At 38.2% G+C, this 26892-nt stretch overlaps 1 protein-coding gene across 4 annotated transcripts in view; it reads left to right on the top strand.

Moving 5' to 3' along the window:
- LPGAT1 (lysophosphatidylglycerol acyltransferase 1) overlaps positions 1 to 23854 on the top strand; it is a 75631-nt gene extending 51777 nt beyond the window's left edge. For all 4 annotated transcript variants that reach the window (XM_070266727.1, XM_023640756.2, XM_070266728.1 and 1 more), the window contains 2 exons: positions 16875 to 16981; positions 19088 to 23854. In XM_070266727.1, coding sequence (XP_070122828.1) covers positions 16875 to 16981; positions 19088 to 19239 — 259 coding nt within the window. In that variant the 3' untranslated portion in view covers positions 19240 to 23854. The remainder of the gene's footprint in view (positions 1 to 16874; positions 16982 to 19087) is intronic.
- The last annotated feature ends 3038 nt before the right edge of the window (positions 23855 to 26892 follow it).

Here is a 26892-nt window from a genome sequence, read left to right on the forward strand (position 1 = left end):
GCATTTTAATGAACATATAATGTACTATACATTTACTAGGTGTTAAGATTGCAGATTTTATAAGTATTAGAAAATATTGTTATAAAGTCTTTACATTTTTAGTGGCTTTCCAAAACCCTGGTTAGTGGATACATTTTAATTACCCATTTCCTTATTGATCGTAGACTTTTCAGGTTTTATTCTTGACTTTAAATAATACTATGCTGAGTATATTACTTAGTACTTACGTATAGTTCCCCCATCCATGTTTTGGATTCCTTTATAGTAGATATATTTAACCTGTTAGTTCTAATGTTGGATAGGAAAACATTATTAGAATTACATCTAAATAGCGAGAGTGATTGTCAAAGAGATGGGGGGAAATTATTTATGAGAAAAATTACCAACACTTAAAAACAGAGTATAATATTTTAGTAACTTTATGCATAAACCTATATATATTTGTGATTAATATATCATTTTGGCTTTCCTTTCTGGTTTTTTCCCTTACTTCCTAAAATAAGAAAACAAAAACGTCACAAGTTTTTATAAGTTTTAAGGGTTATAATTTTAGAAATGGTTTTTCCCTCCCAAACTTTCTATTATGGAAAATTTCAGACTTACTAATTAAATCCATGTATGGTGAATGTTGTTTTTTCTGTATTTCCCAGATCCCATGGGATTATTTTGAAGCAAGTTTCAGACATCATATCATTTCATTTGTAAATATTTCATTATGTATTCTCTAAAATGTATGAATTCTTTTTGTAAAAAACATTACACATTATCATACCTAAAAATATTAATAACAATTCATTAATATCGTTAAATATCTAGTCAGTTATCAAATTTCCTGGATTGTCTTATAAATGACTTTTTTGAACAGTTTGGATTCAGTTAGATTATAATTGCTTAATATATCTCTTGTTTCCTTTTATCTATAGATTCCCCCCCTCTCTTTTGTTTTTTTCTTATAGCTTATTTTTTGAGGCTATAGTTTAGTTTTTGAGACTATTTGTCCTGTAGAGTTTTGATAATTTTGGTTTTGCTGATTGTATCCTGTGTGTTTCCCTGACTTCTATATTTCCTGTAAATTGCTGGGTAGATACTAAAACTTCATCAGTTTGGGGTTTGAATTTGCTTGACAAGAAATGCTTCATAAGTGGTGATGCTTACTTCCATCAGCAGGCATATAATGCCTGGTTGTCTGTCAGAATAGTTTTTGAATGCTGTTATTAGTTTAATGTCTTAAAACAAATATATCCAATGCTTTGAGGGAAAAAATGATACCTCCTCATTCTAGCCCTTTTACCCCAAACAATGATGTCAGGAATTTCAATTTAAAATTTAGGCCTCTTCTGGCATGTAATAACACATAAAGAGGATTGGTTTTGCCTGAGATACTGTCATAGTGATGATATAAGAAGGTCCATAGTCTTATGTTGTTTGGTGAGCCATTAAAAAGGATTTTCACCCGCTGTGTCCTAAACTATAAAGGTGTTGGAAATGTTCTAAACTTAATTGAAAAATGAACTACAAATCATCCATTGATACACTGATAGTTCTATTAGTCAGGGTTCTTCAGAGAAATAGAACCAATAGGATATGTAGAGAGATCAATAAGAGGAGACTTATTATAGAAGTTGGCGATCATGGTTATGGAGGCCGAGGAGTCCCATAATCTGCTGTTTGCGGGCTGGAGAACCAAGATAGCCTATGGTTAATTCAGTCTGAGTCCCAAGGTCTGAGAAAGGAGGGAGAAGGGGAGGTGATGGTGTTAGTCCCTTCTGATTCTGAAAGCCCAAAACCAGGAGCGCCAATGTCCACGGGTGTAAGAGGAATGTGTATCAAGCTGAGATAGCAGATTCCCCCTTCTTCCACCTTTTTGTTCTATTCAGGCCCTCAGTGCATTGGATGATGCCCCCCTGCATTGGTGAGGGTGATCTTTACTTAGTCTACTGGTTTGAGTGCTAATCTCTTCCAGAGACACCCCCACAGACACACCCAGAAATAATGTTTTACGAGCTCTCTGGGCGTCCCTTACTCCAGTCAAGTTGACACATAAAGTTAAGCATCACAGTCATCTACATAGGAAACCCAAGACACTGAGTTCACCATCTATTTATAGAGGTCAGCAATCTTGATAGAAAATCATCACAGAAAAATCAATGGTATCCCTTTATCCTGGCAATAAATAGAAGATGTAATTTTAAAAAAGACACTATTCTCAGAAGCAGGAAGACTATAAAGTACTACCAATAAAACTTTAAAAAATATATAAGCCTTTTATGAAGAAAAATATAAAAATTTCATTGAAGAACATGAAAGACCTGAATAAGCAGATAGAGATATTGTATTCATAGAGGGGAAGGCTCAAAACTGTAAAGATGTCAGCTCTCCCAAATTAATCTATAAATTTAATATAATTCCATTACATTATATTCGGAAGGATTTAGAATGAGAATCCAGGAGGGTTTTTATGGAAACTTGACAAGATTGTTCTAAAATTCATTTGAGAGAATAAAGATAAATGAATATCTAAGATAGCTTTGAAGATAAACGAAACTGGAATTCTTCCTACCAGATATCAAGGCTTAGTGTAATTTAAACAGTATAGTATAAGGGCAGACCCAGATCGATGGAAAGATGGGAAGATCTGGATTTCTTTGGGAACTTGTGTATGATTGAGTAGGCAGCACATATCAGTGGAGAAAGGGCAAATTTTTCAATAAATGAAATGGTTTGGGACCATTGATTCTATGTATGGGGGAAAATAAAATTAAAATTTTACCCCGTACCATATCCCCAAATAAATCCCAGATGGATTTTTATCTCAACATCAATAATGAGATTCTAAAGTATTGAAAGAAAATAGAGGATACTCCTAATGTCCTCACAGTAGGGTAGGCCTTTCTTACACAAAAATTGTAAGTCATAAATCATGAAAAAATATAAATTTGAATGCATCAAAATTAAGAACTGGAGTATGCAAAAGACCACCATAAACAAAGTTAAGGTGTTTGAAATGCATATAAGGAAGATTAAGTTTTTTTTTTTTGAGGAAGATTAGCCCTGAGCTAACATCCGCTGCCAATCCTCCTCTTTTTGCTGAGGAAGACTGGCCCTAAGCTAACATCCATGCCCATCTTCCTCTGCTTGATATGTGGGATGCCTACCACAGCATGGCTTGCCAAGTGTTGCCATGTCCGTACCTGGGATCCGAACCAGTGAACCCCGGGCTGCCAAAGCAGAACATGTGCACTTAACTGCTGTGCCACCAGGCCAGACCCAACAAAGATTAATATTGAGTATGTATTTAAAGAGTTTCTACAGATCAATAATAATTTTTAAACACAATAGAAAGATAGACAAGATATAAAAAGACTTCCTTATTCATAGAAATCAAAATATGTGAAAAGATGATTGAAATACAAAATAAGAGAAAATACTGTTCTTTGCTCATCAGTTATCAAGTACTGATTGGTAAGGTTGTAGGGAAAATGACACACAAATTGGTGCAGCCAATTTGAAGAACAATTTGGTGGTATCTTAAGTCCTCTGTGACATAACAGTTATACTTGGGACTACATTTTCTAGAGAAAGGGATATTAGTGCAGCATTTTTGTAAGAGTAAAAAATTGGAAACAACATAAATATTCAGCAGTAGAGGAATGGCTAAATAAAGTGTTGTATTTCTTCAAAGGACTAAGCTAAACAGAATTTTGTATTTGACCACTTGATTTCTTCAGTAGGATGACTAATAATCATCTCTAAAACTAACCTTTAGATTTTCCTAAAAATATATGCTCCTTTGTAGCCTTCTGCATCTCATAATTGATAGCAACTTCCATCCTTCCAGTTGCTCACATCAAAAACCGTGGAGTCATCCTTGGCTCCTCTCTTTCTCTCACATCTCACATCTACTCACTGAGGAAATCCTTTTGGTTCTATATTTACATATATATCCTAGATCTAACCACTTCTTTTCACCCTTGTCCTGGCCACTATCACCTCTACCTAGCTCCTAGGTCACTACACAACCTCCTAACTGGTCGCTCTGTTTTTACCTTTGTCCCTCTTAGTGTCTGTTTCCAATGTGATATCCAGAGTGATCTTTTTAAAATCTAGGTCAGATCATGTCAATCTTGGGTTCAGAATCCCATAATGGCTTTACCCATCTAAAAAGGCAAGGAGACTTACATGGTGTCTAAGGCCCTGTTTGACCCGCTCTTACCCTCTGACCTCATCTCCTGTTACTTCCCCTTACTCACTCCACTTTGGTTGTACCCGCTTTCTTGCTGTCCTTGAATGTGACAAGGGTGTTCCCATCTCAGGCTCTTTGTACTGGCTGTTCCCTCCTCGCCAGAGAGTCTTCCCTTGGAAATCTGTAATGCGTGACAGTGGAGTCAGGATTATTTTCTAATTATATTTCTTATAGTTGGTGGTTATAAAGGTGATATTTGAAGCCCATCCCATAGAGATAAAGTCACATCACTTCTTAGATACCAGAATTAAGTTCTAAAAAACACAATAAGCAAGAAATCCTATACCATATTTCATTAATTAAGATTTTTTTTCACATTTTAACATCTCTGAAATTGGGAGACATCTTAAAATCAGTATAATAAAGCATTACTTATAAGTTAATTGGATCTTTAGCATGCAGCACTTCAAACAAACAAAAGTCCAAAAAGTAATTGCTGCCTGTCCCCTCTCCCCCCAAAAAAGGCAGCAGTGACTGCCGTATAGTTGGTATTCCACTGTCAACAGTGAATGCCTCTGGGCAGGACGTCTTACTTCTCATTGCAGTATTTGAGGTTCTTTTTACAATGTGAATGTATTAACTCTTCAATTTAAAAAATTAATTGAAAAAGGAAAAGCTTGCAGTTTAGAATTTTGGTTTAAATAATCATTTGAATAATCGCAACAAAAGCATTTTCATCATGTAGTTATAAGAATTTAATAAGTCACATTTAAAATGCATACCATTTAATAGACACTAAATAGATTTTACCCCTTTAAATCATGGATCTTGAAATATTCGAGTTATATAGTCTGGGTTTTTATATTCTAGTGTTTTATCCATAATTTAAAAGTGAGCTTTAAGGGGCCAGTCCGTGGCCAAGTGCTTAAAGTTCCATGCACTCTGCCTTGGTGGCCCATGTTTGCGGGTTTGGATCCCAGGTGCAGACCTACTCCACTTATCAGCCACGCTGTGGAGGCATCCCACATGCCAAAAATAGAGGAAGATTGGCACAGATGTTAGCTCAGGGCGAATCTTCCTCACGCACATAAAAAAGTGAGCTTTCAGAAGCTTAAATTTCTATAATTAGACTTTTTTGGTGTTAAAGTTAGAATAAAGTGGAATAAAATTAACATAGTAAAAATCAGTTATTCAACATAATGGGGACCTAGTTTCAGGTCACCTTTTCCCAGTAACTGTGAGTAACTCTAAAGTGGTTCATGCCAGGTACTAATGATGCATTAGAGGGTTAGCACCCTCAGCTCCAGCCACAAAATCACTCTTCTGGAAGTGAGGTCCTAAGATTGCCTCTTGAACTAAAAGTGGCTTTTTTTTTTCCTCTAGAGGAAGGAAACAGTGTCCTATCTTTAGTTTTTCCTATGCTATGGCTTTTCTCTATCATTGCTTATAATTGTTGCTTATTTCACCCCTACTTCTGCTAACAATTTTCTTCTTCCGGTCTGCTTTTCTTATCATCTCTTGTTTTCTATTGCTTTGCCTCTTGTGTCCTAGCTTTTCCCTGGAAAAGGTGGGAAGTTCTAGTTATCAGTTGCTATTCAGAGCTTCCAGTTGGAAAGTGGAGAGTTACACATTAAATTTAATCTTCAGGTTTTTAGTTCTACTCGGCTGCCTTTATTAATGTACACCACCCACAAGTTCTTTTTTCTTTTCTGCACCAGCAGTTTTTTCCCCCCTTTCCTTTAAGAAAATAAAACATTTTAGTTTGGCACCATTCAGGAGGCTGGAGACATTAAGTAAGTGATCTTAACTGAGGTTTGATTATATGGTGCATTTAATTATGTATTTCTGTAATGAAATTGAAGATCTGAAAAATGTGAATCATCATTTCAAATAAAATAAAATCTCCATCCTTTAGTTAGAAGATAAGCTTAATTTCTTCTCAAATATTTATAAGAAGTTATACTTGAAAGAAATTTTTTACTGTTAATATAGTAAAGAACCAAGACTATAACCTATAAATCTAACTTACCAGGTTATTTTCAATATATGAATCTGGACATAATGTGCTTTAGAGAACTATAATGAGCTTTAGAAATGAAGAGCGCTCTCCCTGCCACCTTGGCCCCCTGGGGCTCCTGATGTCTTCACTTTCAGATCTCTTCAGGGTCAAGCACAGTGGCTGTGGTTTTAAAAAAATATTTTTTGTTTTCTAATATAATTTAGCTTTGTTGGAAAAAATTCTTAGAGTTTAAATTTTAATTGATTAACGGTTAAGCATAACTCCCACTGATGATCCCTATTTATCTTTCTGTCTATCTCCACACAAACTTACACACACTGTCTCTGACAGATTGCTTAAATATAGACCTTCTCCAGGATCCTGTTTTTAGTCCTCTTTCTTTTTCCTGTGGAGGCTGAGTTCGTAACAGGAGAGTATGTAGAAAGAGAGAAACGGCTCCTCTCTAGGTGGACCCCTGGCTCTCAGTCTTTCCAAACCCTCGCTTACCTTCCTGTTCTCCACCTGGATACCGTTTTGCTTCTTCAAACCTAATATTTCTAAAAATGAACTCATTTTTCTTCACACAAACTTCATCTCCTGGCTTTCCAAGTGGGGTCTTGGTTAACATTGTTCTGCCCTCACCCAGAATGAAAACTTGGGAGTTCCTTTGACACTGCTGCTCTTTAATTTTATCCTCTCTCATATTCAGCGCCAGTGTGTTTGTTTGTATTCTCTCTTTTTATCTAAATGCCACAGTCTAGCTCAGGCCCCATAAGCTCTTACTGGGCGTATATGTACTTATTAAATATCCCTTTATTGACACTGGTTTCCCACTTCAGTCTTTCTTTTTTATATTACTGCTATATTCCTCTTCCTAAAGCATGGTACCTACTTTCTTTCTTTCTTTCTTTTTTTCATAAACATTAGTGGGACAGTTGGCAAAATCTGAATGAAATCTGTAGATTGTAGATTAGGTAATAGTATTCTATCAGTGCTAATTTCCTGATTTTGATCATTGCATTATGGTTATGTAAGAGACTGACCTTGTATTTAGAAAATACACACGGAAGTATTTAGGGAACATAATATCTGTACTTTTCAAAAACAGGAAAAATCATATATATGTCAGAAAAATGTAGATGTATATATGGAGAGAAACAATGATAAGATAAAGTAAATTTGGGAAATCTTGATATTTAGGGAAGCTGGGTGAAGCATGCATGTGAATGTACTATTTTAGCAACTTTTCTCTGAGTCTGAAAATACTTTAAAATAAAAAGTTTTAAAAAGTCCTTAGGAGATACGGGGAAATCTCTGTAGCTTCCCCTCAATTTTGCTGTGAACCTTAAACTGCTCTACAAAAATAAACTCTTAATAAAAAATTTATAAATCATTAGACTCATGGAAAGCATAATAGTGATTCTCTTAAGCAAGTACCAATGTCATGTTTTACTTACTGGATAGTTCAGTTCATTAAGCAAGCATTTGTTCAACATCTTAATGAGTCTCAAAAGATGTAACACGAATAAGATGTAATAAATAAATTTGAGCAACGCCATCTCATTGTTCATACTCTCATGTGGCGTGTTGGTTTGCTGTGGCTTAGAGTATCAGAAGGAACAGGCTCTGGGCAGGGGGTACTAGGTCCATTATCCCTGACTGTGAAGGGACGCAGTGGCCCAGGTGCTGAGTACTGGCCATCTCCCTCTCCACATCAACGTTGAAGTCCCTCAAGATTCTCTCCTATGTGACCCCAGGTTCACTACCTTAGAGCCTTGTTTTATCCCTGTATTAATGTGGCTAAAAGTTTATATCTGAGTTGCTGAATACTGTTTTCAGATAGCTGAGTGGGTTTTTTTTAAGCCTTTCTAGTGGATCCAGGGGAGCTATAAATATTACATTTTTAGTCTGTTGAGGATGAGGGCTGAGCAGCTTTCCCCAGGACAATGGCTTAAGGCAAAGCTTCTGGGAATTGAATGCTGGGAGATATTCTGATGTGTTAAATTTGACAGTATCTGTTCTTGTCTGTAAATCTATTTTTGGTGACAGGTAGTTTCTGCATTTCTGAGTTATTTTTGTCACACTAACCCTGATGGTGTCAATTAACTATGCCCATGGTATTGATAGCACCTCATAAAGTTTTACACTGGCAGATTACTTTCAATTTAATTCAGTTCAGCAAACTTGAGTTCCCATGAAGGAGCAGGCACTAATTCACACACTGGTTGTCCAAAGATGAATATAGCACAGTCTGATAGAGGAAACAGACACATAAGAAAATAAACAGCATAAACTAATCAGGTTAGTTACTCAGGACAGATTTGGCACCGAGAAAGAATGATTAACTCTGTAGGAGAGGAGGAGGAGGAAGCTGAAGTCGAAGAAGACAAAGGTGTGTGATAGAGCCAAATCCTTGTCTTCCATATAGGGAGTCAGTGAATAAATTTTAAATTGGATAATCTGGAAATAGTGGTATCAGCATGATAATAAGCAGAATGGAGGTGAATAGCAAAAGAAAGTTGAAAGGGATTGCATCTAGGAAGCGGGTGTCTGAGGAGGGGAAAAATAGGACTGTTACTTTCTATCCTGAGCCCCGTAGTACTCTGACTTTTTTTTTTTTTTTTTTAAAGATTTTATTTTTTCCTTTTTTCTCCCCAAAGTCCCCCAGTACATAGTTGTATATTCTTCGTTGTGGGTCCTTCTAGTTGTAGCATGTGGGACGCTGCCTCAGCGTGGTTTGATGAGCAGTGCCATGTCCGTGCCCAGGATTCGAACCAACGAAACACCGGGCTGCCTGCAGCGGAGCGCACAGACCTAACCACTCGGCCACGGGGCCAGCCCCTGTAGTACTCTGACTTTTGAAAACAATATGCATATTGTTACTTTGTTAAAAATTTTTCTTAAATCCACCTTAGTCTTTTAGGTCAACTTAAGTGATGCCTTGTCCATGTATCCTGTGCTATAAGTAGACACATACACCCCTTCCTTTAAACTTACACAGAAATTCTTTAACCTCCTTACACAACATTCACCATATTCTGGTTTTAGATTATTTGTTTACTTTTCGTATCCCTCCGCTAGATTATTAGGTTTTTGAAAGCAGGAACTGTTTATCTCAAAATCTTCTTCAGTGCTCATTAGCTCCTTGTGTGTTGTTGGCTTCTGGGCATAATTAAATTGAGGGTTTAGCCGTGTTGTCTGTTAGCTCACATTCTGGAGTCTTGGTGGCATGAAAATTCAGCTGTTCTAACTCAAATGTATAGAGGTGCAGCTGCTGAGCAGTATTTTATATCCTTTTTTGAAAGTGTAATTTATCTAGTTCTCTTAAATCTGATTCTATGGATTTTGGTAGAACACTGTGTATTCAAGAGCACTTTCTGGGTTACTGATAGTAAGAATTTTTGTTACTTGAAAATAAGGAGCTAGTTTCTCATTTAGATAGCTATTGGTATTGGAAAGATTTATTTCTGTTATTTATTTATTTATATCCCACAAGAACTCCCTTTATTTGATCCCAAGAGGACTGGTATTCAGTGCATTTGATACTCTGCCATGTTAGGGGATTAGTTGTTTTAATATTTTAATCCCACAGTGACCAAACAATCGGAGTAATAGAAGTAGATTGCCCTTGAGGGAGTGCTTGGGCTGGCCTCGTGGCCGTCTCCCACCAAGAGAATGTCCAGGCTGTTCAGGGCAGATGGTGGGGTAGGTTTTCTGTCAAAACAGAGCCCCACGCCCACACTCCCCCCATTTAAAGCAGTAGATACTTTATCAACCTCACCACGGTCGTTCAGTAGTTTAATTGATAAACCTAAACTTCCTGCTTAATTCACAGCCTTATTTTTTTTTAATTTATTTTTATTATATTTTTGTAAGGAAGATTGGCCTGAGCTAACATCTGTTGCCAATCTTACTCTTTTTGCTTGAGGAAGATTGTTCCTGAGCTACCATCTGTGCCAGTCTTCCTCTGTTTTATGTGGGATGCCACCCAAGTGTGGCTTGAGGAGCTGTGTAATGTCCGTACCCGGGATTCGAACCTGTAAACCCTGCGCTGCCCAAAGTGGAGCACGTGAACTTAACCACTATGCCACTGGGCCGGCCCCAATCTAGCCTTACTTTTCTCGTTAAAAGATGTTTTAAGTACTATTTCAAGATATTCTTTAGCCCTATGACTCTTGCTAAGTTATCCTTAGGTTGATTGTGTCTGATGTCACATTTACAGAAATAGTATATTTTAGAGGTTAAAAAGTAATGCAAATAATTCCCCAAACCATTTGGCTGCTACTCAGTGTAATAGAGGTGAATAGCTTAAAAGTGCTGCTTATATTGCAAAACTGTGTTAATACAGTATTATCTAAAAACAAAAAGTCAGTAATTTGTAGTGCCATTCACTTAAAAAGTAAAATCTAATTTTCAAATTTAAATTTGTAATTTTAAAACATTCCTCTAGTATCAGGATGAAGTTAACTGACTTTCCTAAAAATCCAAATATTTACGGACATTTAATTTGAAAGAAACACAAAGAACTCGTGTCCAGAACTGTGCTGGCCAAGAGTTGTGGGGCTTTGTTTGCTTGGAGTCGGCCACATACCATGGTTCGGGGGTCAGTCAGGGGTTTGGGGGGTTTCTACTCAGAGGTCGCGGCTTCTACTCTGTGCTGACTTTTCTGGCATTCCTCACTTTCCCAACTGCTGTGTCGGCCTCATCTCTGTGCTCTGATTCTTCAACCAGTAAGACTGCATGTTTCTGTGTAAGATGGAGCCTCTCTGCGCAGCACAAGCTGGGAACTATTCTCACGTAAAAAGCTGTAAAAACTGGAACACTTGCCCAGTGCCTCTCCTGTTTTCTAAGTCCTGACCCTCCTCCAGTATCTGCCTCCTCTAGTCACCCTCCAGAGTCTCCCTCTGATTACTTTGTGCGTTTTGTACAGAATTTATAGCTGTTACCTGTGAACTAACAAGCAGCAGAACCTCTCTCTTGTTTTATTTTAATGGATGTTAAAAGTCACAGGGAGAGTTACAGCTAAATCTCAAATCATAAGAGGTAAAAGAATAGATTTTGCTCTTAAGTGTACCCCCATTCGCTTTTCTGGCATATTCCTTTTCAAGTGGCACTGCACGGTGCCAAAGTGACTATAAATATAGGCACTGAAATCACATGGTTGTACTTAGTTATAAGATGTTTATCTGTATGATTCAGAATATTTTTATTAAGATTAATATTAAAAACACAAGATATCTATATCCTTAAAGAGAACTCATAGATGAATCTCTAGTATATGTCCCAAATTGGCATATCCCAGATTTAAAAATCTTTCTGTGAGAGGCATTCTTATAAATTGCTAGTCAGAATATAAATTGGCACAGTGTAGCAGCATCTTTCAAAATTACTGATGTATTTGGCAATTGACTTAGCTATTTCACTTCTGGAATTTTATCCTGTAGATATACTTGTACACATATGAATGGACATTTGCACAATGTTATTCATTGCCACATTATTTATAATAACAAAAGATGAGAAACTGTTCATCAATAGGAAATAAGAGGAATTTAATGTTCACCATGTATTAAGAGATTACAATGAAATTAGAAAATATTTTTAACAAAATGATAATGAAAATATAACCTATAAAAACTTATGGGGGGCCAGCCTAGTGGTTAAATTTGGCATACTGCACTTTGGCGGCCTGGGTTCGGATCCTGGGCACGGACCTACACCACTCGTCAGCCATGCAGTGGCAGTGACCCACATGTGAAATAGAGGAAGATTGGCACAGATGTTAGCTCAGGGCTAATCTTCCTCAAGCAGAAAGAGGAAGATTAGCACAAGATGTTAGCTCAGGGTGAATCTTCCTCAGGAAAAAAAAACTCATGGGATACAGCATAATCTGTGCTTAGAGGAAATGTATAGCCTTAAAATGAGCTTCTCTTTGAAAAGAGAAAAACTAGGCCAGCCTGGTGGCATAGTGGTTAAGTTTGTGTGCTCCGCTTCAGTGGCCCAGGGTTTTCAGGTTTGGATCCCAGGTGCTGATGTAGCACTGCTCATCAATCCACATTGTGGCAGCATCCCCCATACAAAATAGAGGAAGATTGGCACAGATGTTAGCTTGGTGACAATCTTCCTCAAGCAAAAAGAAGAAGATTGGCAACAAATGTTAGGCCAGGGCCAATCTTCTTTACAAAAAAAATGAAGAAAAGAAAAAAACTAAAAATCAGTGATCTAAATATTGATCTCAAGAAGTTAGAAAAAGAAAAGCAAATGAAATCCAAAAATGTAGTAGAAGGCAGAGAATAAAAAGGAGAACTTATTGAAGTAGAAAACATACAGTAGGAAAAATAACAACAATAAAAAAATTGGCTTTTTGAAAACACTATAAAATTGATCCACTCCTGGTAAGACTGAGCAAGAAAAAAAGAAGGCCCATGTTACCAATATCGAGAACGAAAAAGGGGACATCATGCCAGATCCTATGGTCATTAAACAGACAATGAAACAACATTAAGTACAGTTCTTGCAAAACATAGAAAAGAGAGGATACTTCCCAGCTTGTTTTATGAGACCAGCATGACTGTGATACCAAAATCTGAATCAAGAATATTGTAAGAAAGGAAAATTTACAGGAAAATCTCTTACATGATTATAAATGCAAGATTAACCCAGTGATATATAAAACATACATCATATTGTGTACGAGAGCATATATTCCAGGAATGAAAGTTGGGTTTAACATTCAAAATCAATCAGTTTAGTTCATCACATTAATAGAATAAAGGGAGAAATTATACAAGCATTTCATTAGATGGAAAAAATTGATAAAATGCAAATCTCATTCATGATAAAAAAGAAAACACTCCTAGCAAATGGAAATAGAAGGGGATATCTTTAATCTGATTAATGGTATCTACAAAAAAAAAAAAATCTACAGCAAGTATCATACTTAACAGTGAAGTGTTGAATGTTTCCTCCTGAAAGATCAGGAATGAAAGACAAGGGTCCTCATTATCACAACTTCTCTTCAACATTGTACTAGAGGTCCTAGTCAGACAATATGACAAAAAAAAGAAATTGAAAGTATAAATATAGAAAAGGTAAAAACAAAATTGTCACTGTTTGCTTTAATTCATCTTCATACCTGCAAACTAAGATTGTAAAATTGCTTGGTGAATATAGACATTCAATCCTTACATGTAAATGGCTGTTTTATGGCTCTTTAGGGTAGCTTTAGGTACCTAAAGAGATTTCTTAGAGAAGGGAAGAGGTTAGGAAAAGCTACTTCACAGAACTGACTTTTTTTTTAATCATGTCCCTTTCGAACCCAGTTTAAGTGGAGATAGTGGCTTGAGACAGGGAGTCTGGTCCTTTGCAGCCGAGGAGCAAAGATATAGCAGGGTGAGGAGATGTGAGCTCAGCATTGTATGGTGAACACAGAGAACATTTTTCCCTAGAAATATGTTTGCCTAACGGCTAAATTCTGTAGTATTTCATGTACACTGCAGGTGAAGTAGTCTGTCAAGCAGCCTTAGGATCTTGTGTATCCTATGTAACTTTCCCCCATAGGAATTTGCGTTCTTAGTTAAAATGGGGAGAGGAGAGAGAGGAAACAATAAGATGTTTGGAATATTATTTCTAATTTGAGAGTTTCTTATAATTCAAAGGATAGAAGTTACCCTTTGAAGAGATGGAAAGACAAACCTGTTTAAATAGCCCAGGGACTTCTCATTTGAAATTTTTTCTCCTTATCTGTACTCCTCTGATTATATCAATATTCATATTAAAAGAGTCTTTAGGATCTCTGTCAAAAATTCGTCTTTGGAGCCGGCCCAGTGGAGTAGCGGTTATATTCATGTACTCCACTTTGGCAGCCTGGTGTTTGCCGGTTTGGATCCCAGGTGGGGACCTACGCACCACTTATCAAGCCATGCTGTGCAGCGTCCCACATATAAAATAGAGGAAGATGGGCACAGATGTTAGTTCAGGGCCAGTCTTCCTCAGCAAAAAGAGAAGGATTAGTGGCAGATGGAGGTTAGCTCAGGGCTAGTCTTCCTCAAGAAAAAAAAAATAGAATTCATCTTTGTAGTACTTGATAACAACTATTTATCTTACTTTTATATGGCTGGCTTGAGGCTGGCTTCACTATTCTCTCAATGGTATGTGTATATGAATATGTGTGTGTATATCATATACACACACACACACAGACAAACACCCACTCTGTATGTGTAAAGTATTATACTGTATGAAAATAGTCATGGAATGCCAACCCCTCATAACAACTTCAGGTGTGGTCTCTTCACTGCAACTGTTGCTGAACCCAAAGAGCTTGAAGCACAGTAATGCTTGCCGTGAGTGATGTGGCATTTCACAACCACCACCAGCGCTTGATGTCAAGTGGTGCCACTACCCTATGCCAAGTACTGTTGTAAGCACATTATATGTATAACAGCTTGTAAGGTAAATAATATTAGCCCCATTTTACAGATGAGAGAACTAAGTCATACAGAGGTTAAACAATTTTCCGAAGGTCGCACAGCTGGCAAGTAGTGGAGCTGGAATTCAACCCCAGGCAGTTTATTCCAGAGTGTGTACCCGTCATCACTATGCCACATTACCTTTTGGTATTACTTTAATTTTCCTAAAAAGCAAAGACTCTCCAAGAGTTAAAAAACAAAAAACAAAACCCCACTGTGTGTGGAAGGGAATCTCAGCCAGGGAGCCCCACTGCCTCACTTAGTGAGGCACATGGGAATGTGAGAGAGTGCGGAGGTGAGATATTTAGTTTGAAAGAGATCTTTCGATTGCTTAGGAGTACAGGCAGTAAAAGGGCTAAGAAATACTAGCCTGTAGGATGATTTTATGTAGTGTGAGCATTTCCAGTATTTTTTCTCTTTTTAAAAGTTATGACATTCTTTAATTCATCTATTTTTTTGTTAGCCCTTTCAAATCAAGAGAAAATCTAATTCTGCTGGGGGATTTTATAGCATCATGTTGAAACTTGACGTTTCTGGACCTTAGGATCTCCTACCCCATTAAAATATCTGATAAACCAAAACACTTCTATGTTTCTACTTTAGAGCAATGTAGCACAATATTCTGAGGAATAGAAAGATGGCTAAGAATGAGAAAGTTATTTTCTGGGTAAATAAACCTATATTTTGGTTACCTCTGATCCCTTTCAAATTTTTGAAAGCAAAATTTTTAATCAAAACTGTGATTTTCTTTTTTTTTGAAATTGGCTTTTGATAGATTTTTTCATACCACATTGCTCCCTCTCTCCTCTCTTCTTTTTCCTGTTCAGTAATACTTAAATTTGGGTGTTAAAATACCCCCAGTCTGATGTTTAAATATTTAGATAACATGAGAAAGGGATCTGGTTATAATGTGATTCTTAAATAATGTTCCTTCTGATTTTTTTCAAGTTGTGTGCAAACGACCATGCTACATAGTATTAAAAGGCCTTGGAAGGAGTCTGCGTATTTTTATTTTATTTTATTTTTTGATGAGGAAGATTAGCCCTGAGCTAACAACTGTGCCAGTCTTCCTCTGTTTTATATGTGGTCACCACCACAGCATGGCTGACGAGTAGCTATTACTCATGGCTTAGCTTTGAATATATTTACATGATTATATTTATATAAATATATGATATTGTGCTAATTACTAAAGTAGCCATACAGCTGCTTTGGGAAGGTGGGAAGGATGTGCGTGTGTAGTGGGAACGGGGATGAAAGAGCTTAATCCTCGTCTTCCGTAGTGAGAAGTCAGTAGATAGGCCCTAAATGTAAAGAAGAAACGTGGCAATGAATATCAAGATAATTGACTAAAAGAGGTAAAAATCGATTCCTCTGGGGAGGAAGAAACGAAAGGCACTGCTATTTTTCATACAAACAAACCTTTGCAGACTTTTTAACCTGTGTCCCTTTGTAAGAAAAAAGATTAAAGAAAACCCCCCACAAAACTGGAAAACAAAAAAGAAAAAGAAACTCTTTTTTAAGGTAAGCAAATACTTAGTACTTAGTCCCGCTGCCCCTTTCTGTTCTCACTTCCAGTGTGTGTGCATCACTAACCATCCCAGTCTATTTCCTGTGGAGTCAGGACACGGTTGCGGAATCTTCAGAATCACGTTCCAGTGACCACTCCCAATCAGGAAGAGTTGGCCCTGCTCACGAAACCAGTATCTCTGATATAATTAGTGAAAAGGCACCAATTTAGGCAGATGCTGTCTGGTTCTGAGACGTTCGCACCAAAAGAACGTTGCTAAGATGCATTATTTGGCCTAGGATTTGACTACTCTAAATGTGTCCTAAAGTAGCTGCATTTTAAAACTTCATCTGTTCCGAATATCATTCCTACTTCAACTCACAAACATGGGAGGGCATAATTATATCTCAATAATTGTTCATAGATGTAGGATAATCTAAGAGTATGTTTTCAGCATCTAGCACTGGACCTAACCTATAATAGGCCAGTAAATGTATGAATGAATAAATAAATGAATTGTCTTGTATAATCAGCTGCAATTAAAAAGAAAACAAGATATCTTGAGAAGCTGAAGAAACCAACCTTTGCAAAAGCAAGAAGGGAGTCCATAGCTTCTTCTGCTTCTCAATCACCAAAGCTGACCTGTGGTTGTGAATGATTTTAACTTCGGAATTAAAGTAGTTTTTGCCCTTTTTTTCTAACTCTTAATAGGGTCTTTCCAGTTAAAGATGTGCCCCTGGAGACTGATGACCTTACCGACTGGCTCTATCAGCGTTTTACTGAGAAAGAGGACCTCTTATCGCATTTTTATGAAACAGGTACACAGTGTCCTGTTACGTACATTCCTGAAGCTACTCCTAGTTCCAAAGGTGTGCTTTAGGGGAGATAATCATCTTTCAATTCTTCAGATACCCTGAAGGAATCAACGTATTTCTGTATTTAAGAAGTTCAGCTTACAATTTTCATAAAGAAAAATTTGTGTTGAATTTATTCAGGGTCTCACTTCATCAGCCAGTGTTGCAAAGATCAACTGATGAGTAAACTGTTGTACAAATGGACCTAAGTCAGGAGAGTGCACAGCGTGTAGAAGACTGCCATCATGCACGTACAGTTGTATGGGCTGTTTTAAGAAACAGCAGATCAGGTTTATGTTTTGGCATTGTACATACTTGATTGTTGAAATAATACCATCATCTTCCAGTCATTTGAGATCATTTCTAACTGCATTTTTACATGCTTATTCTTTTCTTTATACCTAGGGATAAAGTTCATTTTTTAAGGTTCATGGATACACCTTTATACTTTTCTCGATAGGAGAAAAAGTCTATTTATCCTATTTTCTATACTTCATATTCTCTACATTCTGTGAAACTATGATGCAGTGAAAAACACCTTTGGGGAGATGGAGAGAGGAGGAAGAAAGGGAGTTAGGAAAGAGCTCCAGGCACTACCAAAGACCTTTCACAAATAGCTGTGTTGTAGGCCTATTTTCTAGAGCCTACAATAGAAAAAAAAGGTGAAGAGAAAGTTGTCCCAGGTCTGAGGTTGGCCATGGGGTTTTAGATTAACAGAAGGACCTATTTTTTTCCCACTTAGACTTTTTTGGTCCGGAATTAAAGTGGATGTTAAATCAGACTGTCAAAGGCCAGATGCTGAGCAAAGGCTGATACTGTTAATTACCCTTAATGCTTTTGTTTGTGTTTAGGCTTGTTTCACTTTGCCCTCAACAGGATTCCTTCCCGATCTTAACTTTCTGACTCTGGGCTGTGGAGTAGTGCACATTAATGGGGCAGGAGTTGGCCACTGCGTGTGTCTTTAGAATGCCTAGTGAGACTGATGGAACAAGATGGCCCTCTCCGCTGTGTGCAGTCCTTGGTCTTATTCTCAAGTTTTCTTTAAAGATCAGACAGGATGGATGTATAACAAGGCATGAGGTGATTAGGAGTCCACGAAGGTCTCTCTTCTTTTTCAGTCTCAGGCTCTTGCTTTATGGTATTTGTCCTAAATTTTAGCAACAGTAATGGAAGCCTCTTTATAAGAGAGCTGTTTGCATGATAGACCTTGAAATTTGAAAGTCCTCTCTGTAGATTGCTTGTAAGAAGCAAATCCTCTCAGAAATCAGCTTACCCTATGGGATTATCAGCGAGGACAGAGACTATCTGAAATGCTGTAGAGCGTTATCAGGATGACCTTAGGTAATATTGCTCTGAAATGCTGTGGCTTTCTTTTCCAGGAAAGAATTTGAAGACATCTGTTTACTCTGTGTTTCTCCTTTTTGTTATTAAGATATATTTCATAAAGCATATTGCCTTTTGAAACTGTCAGTGATTTACAACCACTTTTTTGTGGCAAAAACATTTAACATGTAAATGGAGGAATTAGTATAAGTTATGCTATTTTGAAATTATTTAATATTGATTTCACGCATCCTGTGTCCTGGCCACTGTGGAAATCTCTAGGGATACAGTGGGAAACAAGGTAACCAAAGTTCCTGCTCTCATGCAGCTTATATTCCAGTGGGAGACAGACAGTAGACAAGTCTGTAGAAAAAAGAAAGATAGGTTGGGATCATTACAGACTGTGGAAAGTGCCAAGAAGGAAATAAACACAGAGGTGAGAGTGACTGACGGGTAGGGGAGGTGGTGGTACTGAGGCAGTGGACGGGATGCAGCTGAACTGCCATTCACTGAGGTGAAGGAGAAGCATGCCAGGCAGAGAGAAGAAGGCCAGAGGGTTAGAGGCAGGAAGGAGATCAGCAGTTTGAAAATTGTGTTTCAAATGAGATTTCTCATCAAGAGCAATGGGAAGTCACAGAAGATGCTTTAGAAAACAAAAAACAGAAACTCTAAACTAACATTCAACTTGTCTTCCAGGAGACCTACAACCACAGTAAAACGAAGTAATATTTCTATCTTGTCTTTTAGGGGCTTTTCCACCTCTCAAGGGCCATAAAGAAGCTGTTTCCAGGGAGATGACCCTCAGCAATATGTGGATATTTCTCATACACTCTGTTACGTTTTTGTCAGGCTATATGTGGTACAACATCATTCAGTATTTTTACCATTGCCTGTTTTAGGAATTGACTTGGACTTGTCAAAGTCACCATAGGAGTTCAGACTTTCATAAGCGTGCATTATTTTACATGTGCAAATCAGAATATTAAAAAAAAGCAAAAGAAATTCAATGGATGGATTAATATTTGTCCCCCTTTGGGATATTTTAAAACTCTACTAAAATGAGGATCAGTAATATAATGACCTGCTAATATATTTTAAGGACTCTTCGGGTTTTAAAAAGATACGCTCTACCACACATTTAGGCAAACATCACATTTGGAGAAGAGGAAATCATAAAATCATCCTAGAAGACTGTCTGAAAGAGATTCTGTTGCCACCAGGTATACTTGATAATCTAGTTCAAGCTCAGAAAGCTGTCTTCGTTCCTCTTAGCTAGTAGTCTCTATTAGCGCAGGGCTGACGAGTGCCCTCGTTCTAACTCCTGCTGTGTTACTAGTAACCTTGAGGGGAGCTGGTTGGCACATTCTGAAGAACTATTTCCCCGAGGCTTGCAGTGACGCTCTGGTCCTCAACAGCTAAGTGAGGTTCAGTGTCAGGCAGGCTCTGGGGGAGGGGGAGCAGTGTCCACTGGACACATCCTGGTACTAGAGTGTGTCCTTGAAAAAGGCTGGCTCAGTCCCACACCGTGTTTACATGCACGAGTGCTTTCCCTTGTAGGAGGGGGTCACTTGATTTTTCTTTTTGTATAAAAGGCATATCGTAGATGGATAATTGTCTTTTACAAAATGCACTTTTATCAGATATTGCAAAGGATTAGTAATATAGCCTGAAAACAAATGTAAGTGTGATCAGTGAGTGGGACTCTTGAGAGGCTGTCTTGTCTCTGCACGTGTGCCTGTGCACTGATGCTCTCCAGTGCCACGCTGCCCTGGGTGCCACACTGATGGCAGGCCTCTACCTGTGGCTCAGAGGCATTTTTTTTCCATTTTGGCATATTAGCACCAAGTGTATTTGGGGATGATTGAAACAAACTAATGTACAACATTTAAGTGATCAATTTAAGGTCAAATAGGCTTAGAAAGATAAGAGCCAGAGGCAGACACTGGCTTAGAACAGTGACAAGTTCTCACATGGCGCCCCCAGACCCCCTGTTCCAGCATCACATCAAGTTGCTGCCCGTGTCAAGGTGGTGTAACTAGAAGACAGACCAGCGAGGAAAGGCTTCCCAGTCTCTTCCAGTTGCTCCTGAAGAGGATAAAGTTAAGTGTCTATTTCTAGAAAACATTTTTTTGTTTTTGTTTTTGTCACTCTGTTCTTGTGGTTTACCTCATAGGAGAACCAAACTCTTCTCAGAAAGTGCTGGCGCTGCCTCCGTCCGTCTCCTGCACTCCCGCTGTAGAGTCAGAGTGTGTTTTCTGGTTTGGGATTGCAAGACTATTAAGATCCTAGTAAGTCAGTGATAGTTTCCTGTCATGTGAGCAGCGTAGGTTCCCCTGTTGCTGCTAATCGTACAAATGACAGTTTTGAGAAGTAGGACAGAAAATAAAAATAAAGGCTAACGTTTTCATTTTTAAATAAACCAAAAAAACTAAAAAGATGTGAGTTTTCTCCCAGTTATGTGGGAAAGGTAAAGCAACACCAAATAAAAGCCCACCGCAGCTTCATCTTTAGGTTAACTCAGTGCATATGAGAAAGAGAATGAAGCGTTAACTGAAATACCTCATAGCGTGTTACACGAGCTCTGGTAAAACGCGGAGGACAGTGTTAATATGTTTGGTTTTGTAATGGTTGTTATAAGATGCAATGTTTTTTGAAACCTAAGCATGTCCTTATGTATTTTGTGGTGACAGTGAGTGGGTGAAACCAATCTCCATTTAGAGGTATGGATGATGATAGGAGGCCAAATAGAAGCTTAAAGATGCTTCTGTTTGAGGCCCAGCAAACTGCTAGATTACAGGATGAATTGAAATTATTCATTTGAGAGATTATTCAGCCATCTGGGGGATAAGTTGCTCATTGTCAGGTATGGCACGCACAGTTCTGGCTAATAGACCTTTTTCTCATTGCTAAAGCAAGTCAGAGGGAGAGCGGCCGGCTCTCCTATCAAAAAAGAGAAACGCATACGTAAATGTGACCTAGGGCCACTCTCACCATCACTGTGCTCCAAAGGAATATAATAGTGTTTAATGTACTGGACACATTACACAAATTATTCTGTGTGATGCTTTACTTTTAGCGCAGACTTATTTCAGCAGTCTCCACAGTGACATACCAATAGATGTGTGAGTTAATTTCTGAAAATAGACCTGTGAGTTGTAAATAGATGTGTATTTGATCTGCCCTATCCCTCTTTGATTCTTTATCAACATGTTCTCTTTCTTCTGTTTGCAAAATACGATTGTTTGAGAGCATTGATAGTGCTTTCCTTATCAGTAACTGGAGTTCTCCTGCCTGTGTTCGAAACGTCAAGAGAGAATCAGTGTTCTCATATGGCAGTCAGGGAAGCAGCAATGTGCCACTGTACAGAACTGAATAAGAATTCCTAATCTGTATTTTCTTTGCAAAGTGAGATGAAAGGAGTTTTGAAGAATATACATTTTGTCAAGGAGAAAGGAAATAAAACGTTGCCAGTTTTATACCAGTAGCTTGTAAAATCTCAGCACTTTTTGGTCTCAGCCGATCTGCCTAGATTCCCACAGGTTGAGAACTCGCTGCTGGATGCTGGTCTCAGCGAGTCACAGTGATGGAGCATCCGCTTGGCCACGCGCAGGGGCGGCGGCTACAGAAGTGACCACCCCAGCAGTTCGCTCTTAACTTCAGAAACTGTTATTGTTGTTGAAATATACAGATATTGTGGAGAAACCTCTATGCCAATGGAAGGTAAAGAATAGTCACAGAATGGAAAATGATGTTCTGGGTGGGCAAACAAATTAGTTGACTCTAAATAGTAGATTTTTTAAAAAATATGTAGCTATGAGTTCAGAGCTGTCATATTATTAAGTAGTTGTTAATATTACAACCAACTCTTAATTTTCCACAGTAAAGGAACTAGAGATTACTGGATAATTAATCCAGTAATAAGTCATAGTAAGCCAAAAAATCGAATTGTGTTTAGGAATTTGAGTTTTTGTTCTCATCAAACTTTTTTTTTCTTCTAGGGTTGCTTACTAATTAAAAAAAATGATTTGAGTTGTTTGTTAGTTTCTCTTGCCTGTATATTTATGATTATGTTAATGAGTAATGAAGAGTTGGAAAGACAGACAGCTTCAGGAAGAGGAAACACGGACACCTAAATAATCCGTAGGCCAGGAAAGGAATAGGTAGTGGTATTGCAGTTGTTCTCAAGCCTTTTTATGAAAATGAAAAGTTAGATCACCAAATGCAAATGTCAGAAGGTCACTCTGGTGTTGATACCATGTGATTGATGTTAAGAAGGCCACTCCATTCTTTGCTCGTGTCACTCACTTCATGTGGGTTTGTCTAGTAACGTTCTTTTGACAATCACTTCCCTAAAGACTCTTCTGAAGTGGGACCTGGTTATCATCATAGGAAGTAGTCTTTAATCATGGATAGTCTAATTGGATTCTTTTTATATTTAAGAAAATTGTATTTGCACTGCTGAGTAGGAAGAGTTAATTCTTTTCATCATGACACAGGACTTCACTCCAGAGTTACTAGTACAAGCATGTCGGCTCTGGTCCACGAAGGATGGATAAAAGTGGTTCGTGTTATTTTTTGCCATGTAGTGCTGTGAACCTTACATCTGTTCACATTGCAAGGCAAAGTCAAAAGCAGCACTGGGCAGCAGGTGTACTGGTTCATTTTATAAGGGGTAGATAGAGGCTAATATGTTTGGGACCAAAACTACCTAAATTAGATATTTCTAGATCACAAAAGGGCCGGGTGTTCTCTGGAGCAGTAGCAATGACTACTGGTTGGTGCTCTATTGTAATCATTTTGCTTTGATCCCCAGCAATTAGGAACTGGGCCCTGTGAATAAGCTGAGGGTGCTGAACTGTTGGGGGAGGGTGACTCTAGCCATATGGAAGATAAAATGTGGGTTTTTCTGCAAAATTTCCATTTGAGGATTTTTACATTTAATATTTTTTTAAAACAGTTGAAAGAGCAAAAAAAAATTTTTAAGTGTATTCTAGTTGCAAAATATGCACACATATTTTGAATGGCTTTATTTTTATTGTGTAAAACTATTGAAGACATGACTGTGATGCACAAATTCTTCCATGTAAGGAGTCTATGCATTTTACAGTAACTTATTTCATGACCGGGTAATGAAACAGTTATACCTGGAGCCGCCATCGTCGTATTAAGTGCTTTCATTTTCTTTACAGTTATTACAAAGTTGTATTTATTTTATACAATGCCGTAATGTTTATTCAGCTTGTTGGCCTGTCTTTCTTTCTCTGTGTATCTGCATGTTGTAATGTATGATGAGAGTGAATGTAAAGGCTGTGGCAACTGTCATTAATTTTTGTAAAGGGCTGGTCACATGTGGATCTGGTTTATGAATGCATTTGGGATTATTTTAGTAACCAGATCACCTTTTCAGAAATTTAGATGTGAACACCAAAAGAAGCATTTTCTTGACAAAAATTAATAGCTGGTTCTATTTTTTTTTAACCTAGAAAAAATAAAGTTGATTTTTTTTCAAGTAAAGTGCTTTTAATTCTTAGTAGTGGGGTGGGAGTGTTTGTGTTTTACTGAAGGTGTTTGGGCATTAACGTCTGTGGGCGTGTACTTAGAGCACACCATGGCAGCTGGATGCTGAGGGTAAACTGAAAAACCAAATGAAAAAACACCGTACTTTCTTCTGTGGCTTTAAAGTACCCCTCCCCCGGCCCCACCCCATTTTTCGCATCCAGAGGTGTACTGATAAATGTTTAACAGTCTTCTCTCTTGGAATAAAAATTATATGTACAATTGTACATAAGTTTGTTATAAGTTTTGCTGATAGCAAGGATATATAACACAATTGACAAATAATAATAATAAAACATGCTTTCTTGTAAATTCCATATAGCCAATTGATTCTCCCAAGATGTTTTAATTGATTTTTGCTGAACTCTTGTAGCCAACCTATGACTGCAATTCAACCATGACTTGAAAAATGGAATTACATCCTAATCCACTTATTTCTCAAATATATTGTCATTCTGTCTGGTATGTGATCTGTTAAACTATTTCTTATCCTTGCACAAATTATACTCATTAAAGTGAACCACTTTTAGCTTCAGCACCAATTGTAAGCTTATATAATTTAATTTAAATAACAGCTGTTTAACAACTGCTGGCGAAATTGAACCATCGACTCTTGGGAGCCAGTAGGCGCTGTCTCCAGCACACCACTGCCCCGTCGTATTTTGTGAGGTTTTTTTAAACCGTTAGTGTTGAATAGACTTCTCACAGTTTATACTCTGCTCTCAGGAAATTCCCATCACTGACCCTTGCGGGGGGCTTTAGAGATTGAGAAAGCATTAGCATCAGTCCTACAGAGCGTGCTTTCAATTTGAAGAATTTGACAAAAGCAAACTTTTCCTGAAGTACGTGGGAAGCTTGCATATTTCTAAAGTTGGTTCTGTGATTTCATTGCTCAAAGCTAAGTAAACTGATAGAGCCATCTCTAAGATTTTGTTTTGAGCATTTAAAACATTTATTGTTTAGATATTTGTTTGAAGAATGTATTTGATCCCACTGAAAGAATTCAAATGTATTAAAATATCTTATACAATCTGCCGAATAAGTTAAATGGTTAAGGTTCAGTCTACCTCTTCTTTTTGTGTCTGGATTTAGGCTGCCGTCTTGGTGAGTTGTAATTTTTCCCCCTTGAAGTGGTTTCTGTGGAAGACAAAGAACAAATTGGAAGCAGAGGCCTGAAAGCACATTGGAGGCGCTCAGAGATCTAGTGCTGACCAGCCCTATTCCTCATGAGCTGGGGAAAAAAAGCCATTGTTTTAAATTTCCACTTAATATGAAAATGCTTGTTTTTAAAATGTTTCTTCCTGCTGAAAACATGTATTTTTAAAAGGAAAAAAATTCCTCTTTTGGCTGTAAGAAAAAGTTAGCTATATGAGCAGGTGTGACCATATCACAATATGCTGATATGATAGAAATCAATAAATTTTTACCTCTCAGGACTTGGATCACCTTGTTCCTAACTCTTAGAGGCTTGAGAAACATAAACGAGGTATCAGTAATCCAAATCACATATAAAGACACACAGAAATGGAATGTGGGAGGAGTGTTGGCTAAGCCCTGGAAATGAGACAGGCTCCTTTCATACGCAGAAAGCTGCTCTTAATTAGGTATGATTGAACCGATTTCACAAAGGAAGAAATTGCAACAATGTTTTTCACCAGAAAGCCTGAGCCTATTGCAAAGCTCGTTCCTGAGTTTTCCCCTGGAAAGTTCCTGTCGCCTCTCCTTGAAATACTTTCTGCCTTTTAGGTCTGAGACTCACTCTAGAGATGGTCGTCAAGTTCTCACTGTTTGTTACCCCAGGCAGGAGAGACCACTGGGCCATCTGAGATTGTAGCAGCTGTCTTAGTGGTGTCGTTGAGAAATCATGGGGCTGGGATACCTCCCCCAAGATAGCAACCGCTGCATCTTCATTTGTTTGTTTCTTTTTTTGTGAGGAAGATTGGCCCTGAGCTAACATCTGTTGCCAATCTTCCTCTTTTTGCTTGAGGAAGATTGGCCCTGAGCTAACATTTGTGTCAGTCTTCCTCTGTTCTGTATGTGGGATGCCACCCCAGCATGGCTTGATGAGTGGTATGTAGGTCTGCACCTGGGATCTGAACCTGCAAACCCCAGGCCACCAAAGCAGAGTGCTCGAACTTAACCGCTGCGCCACTGGTCCAGCCCTCTTTTGTTTCATTTTTGATGCAAAAACTCCCTGAAAAGTGTCTTCAGTTTTTTACGAGTTAACTAACACAGTATTAGGACCAGCTGATGGACATTTGAGGGAAAAGAAAATAGGTACCTAGAAGTGGAGAAATCAGAAGCTTGGAGTACTGGGTAGAGGAACCCAGGAAAGTTAGAAGACAAAGGGAACGCCAAAGGCTGCTGTCTACACAGAAGTGCACACAGCCCTGACACACAAGGACCCCAGGGAGTGTTCAAACACGATGGTCTTAAGGAAACCGGCTTCCGTGTGCACTCTGTCCTACGACTGCCATCCCTGAGGGCTCACCCTGCAGGATCACACCTGCCATTTCAGGTGCTCAGCCCTCTTGGCAGAAGAAAAGCATGCCTCTCAGCCATTAGGCATCTCCAGGATGCCCAACAAAAGCACAATTCAAAATATTGGTGACAAGGAGCCTCTTTTAATCAGAGCATCTAGAGCCCACAATAGGGCTTTTATCTTTCCCTGATATGTACACATTTCAATAAGGACAAAGGATGGCATTGGAAACCAGGCATCTGGGCCTGTTTTGTGTGTTTTGAACTCTGATATATTTAGAGTGAGACAGTGAGAGCAATGGCAGCTCAGGCCTCCCAAAAAGCACAAAAGTAGAAGTAACCAAGACTTGGCTTAGACGCAGGGCTGGCACAACATCACTTTGGTTAAAGTGAGTCACAGGGCCAGTCCAGATTCAATGTGGGAGGGTCTACAGAAGGGTGTGAGTACCGGGAGCCATGGCCCGTCGGGAGCCATCTTTAAAGACCAACTATGACAGTAAAAACTTCCTCAGCTA

The sequence above is a fragment of the Equus caballus genome, chromosome 5 (genome assembly GCF_041296265.1).
Source record: "Equus caballus isolate H_3958 breed thoroughbred chromosome 5, TB-T2T, whole genome shotgun sequence".
Lineage (NCBI taxonomy): Eukaryota > Metazoa > Chordata > Mammalia > Perissodactyla > Equidae > Equus > Equus caballus.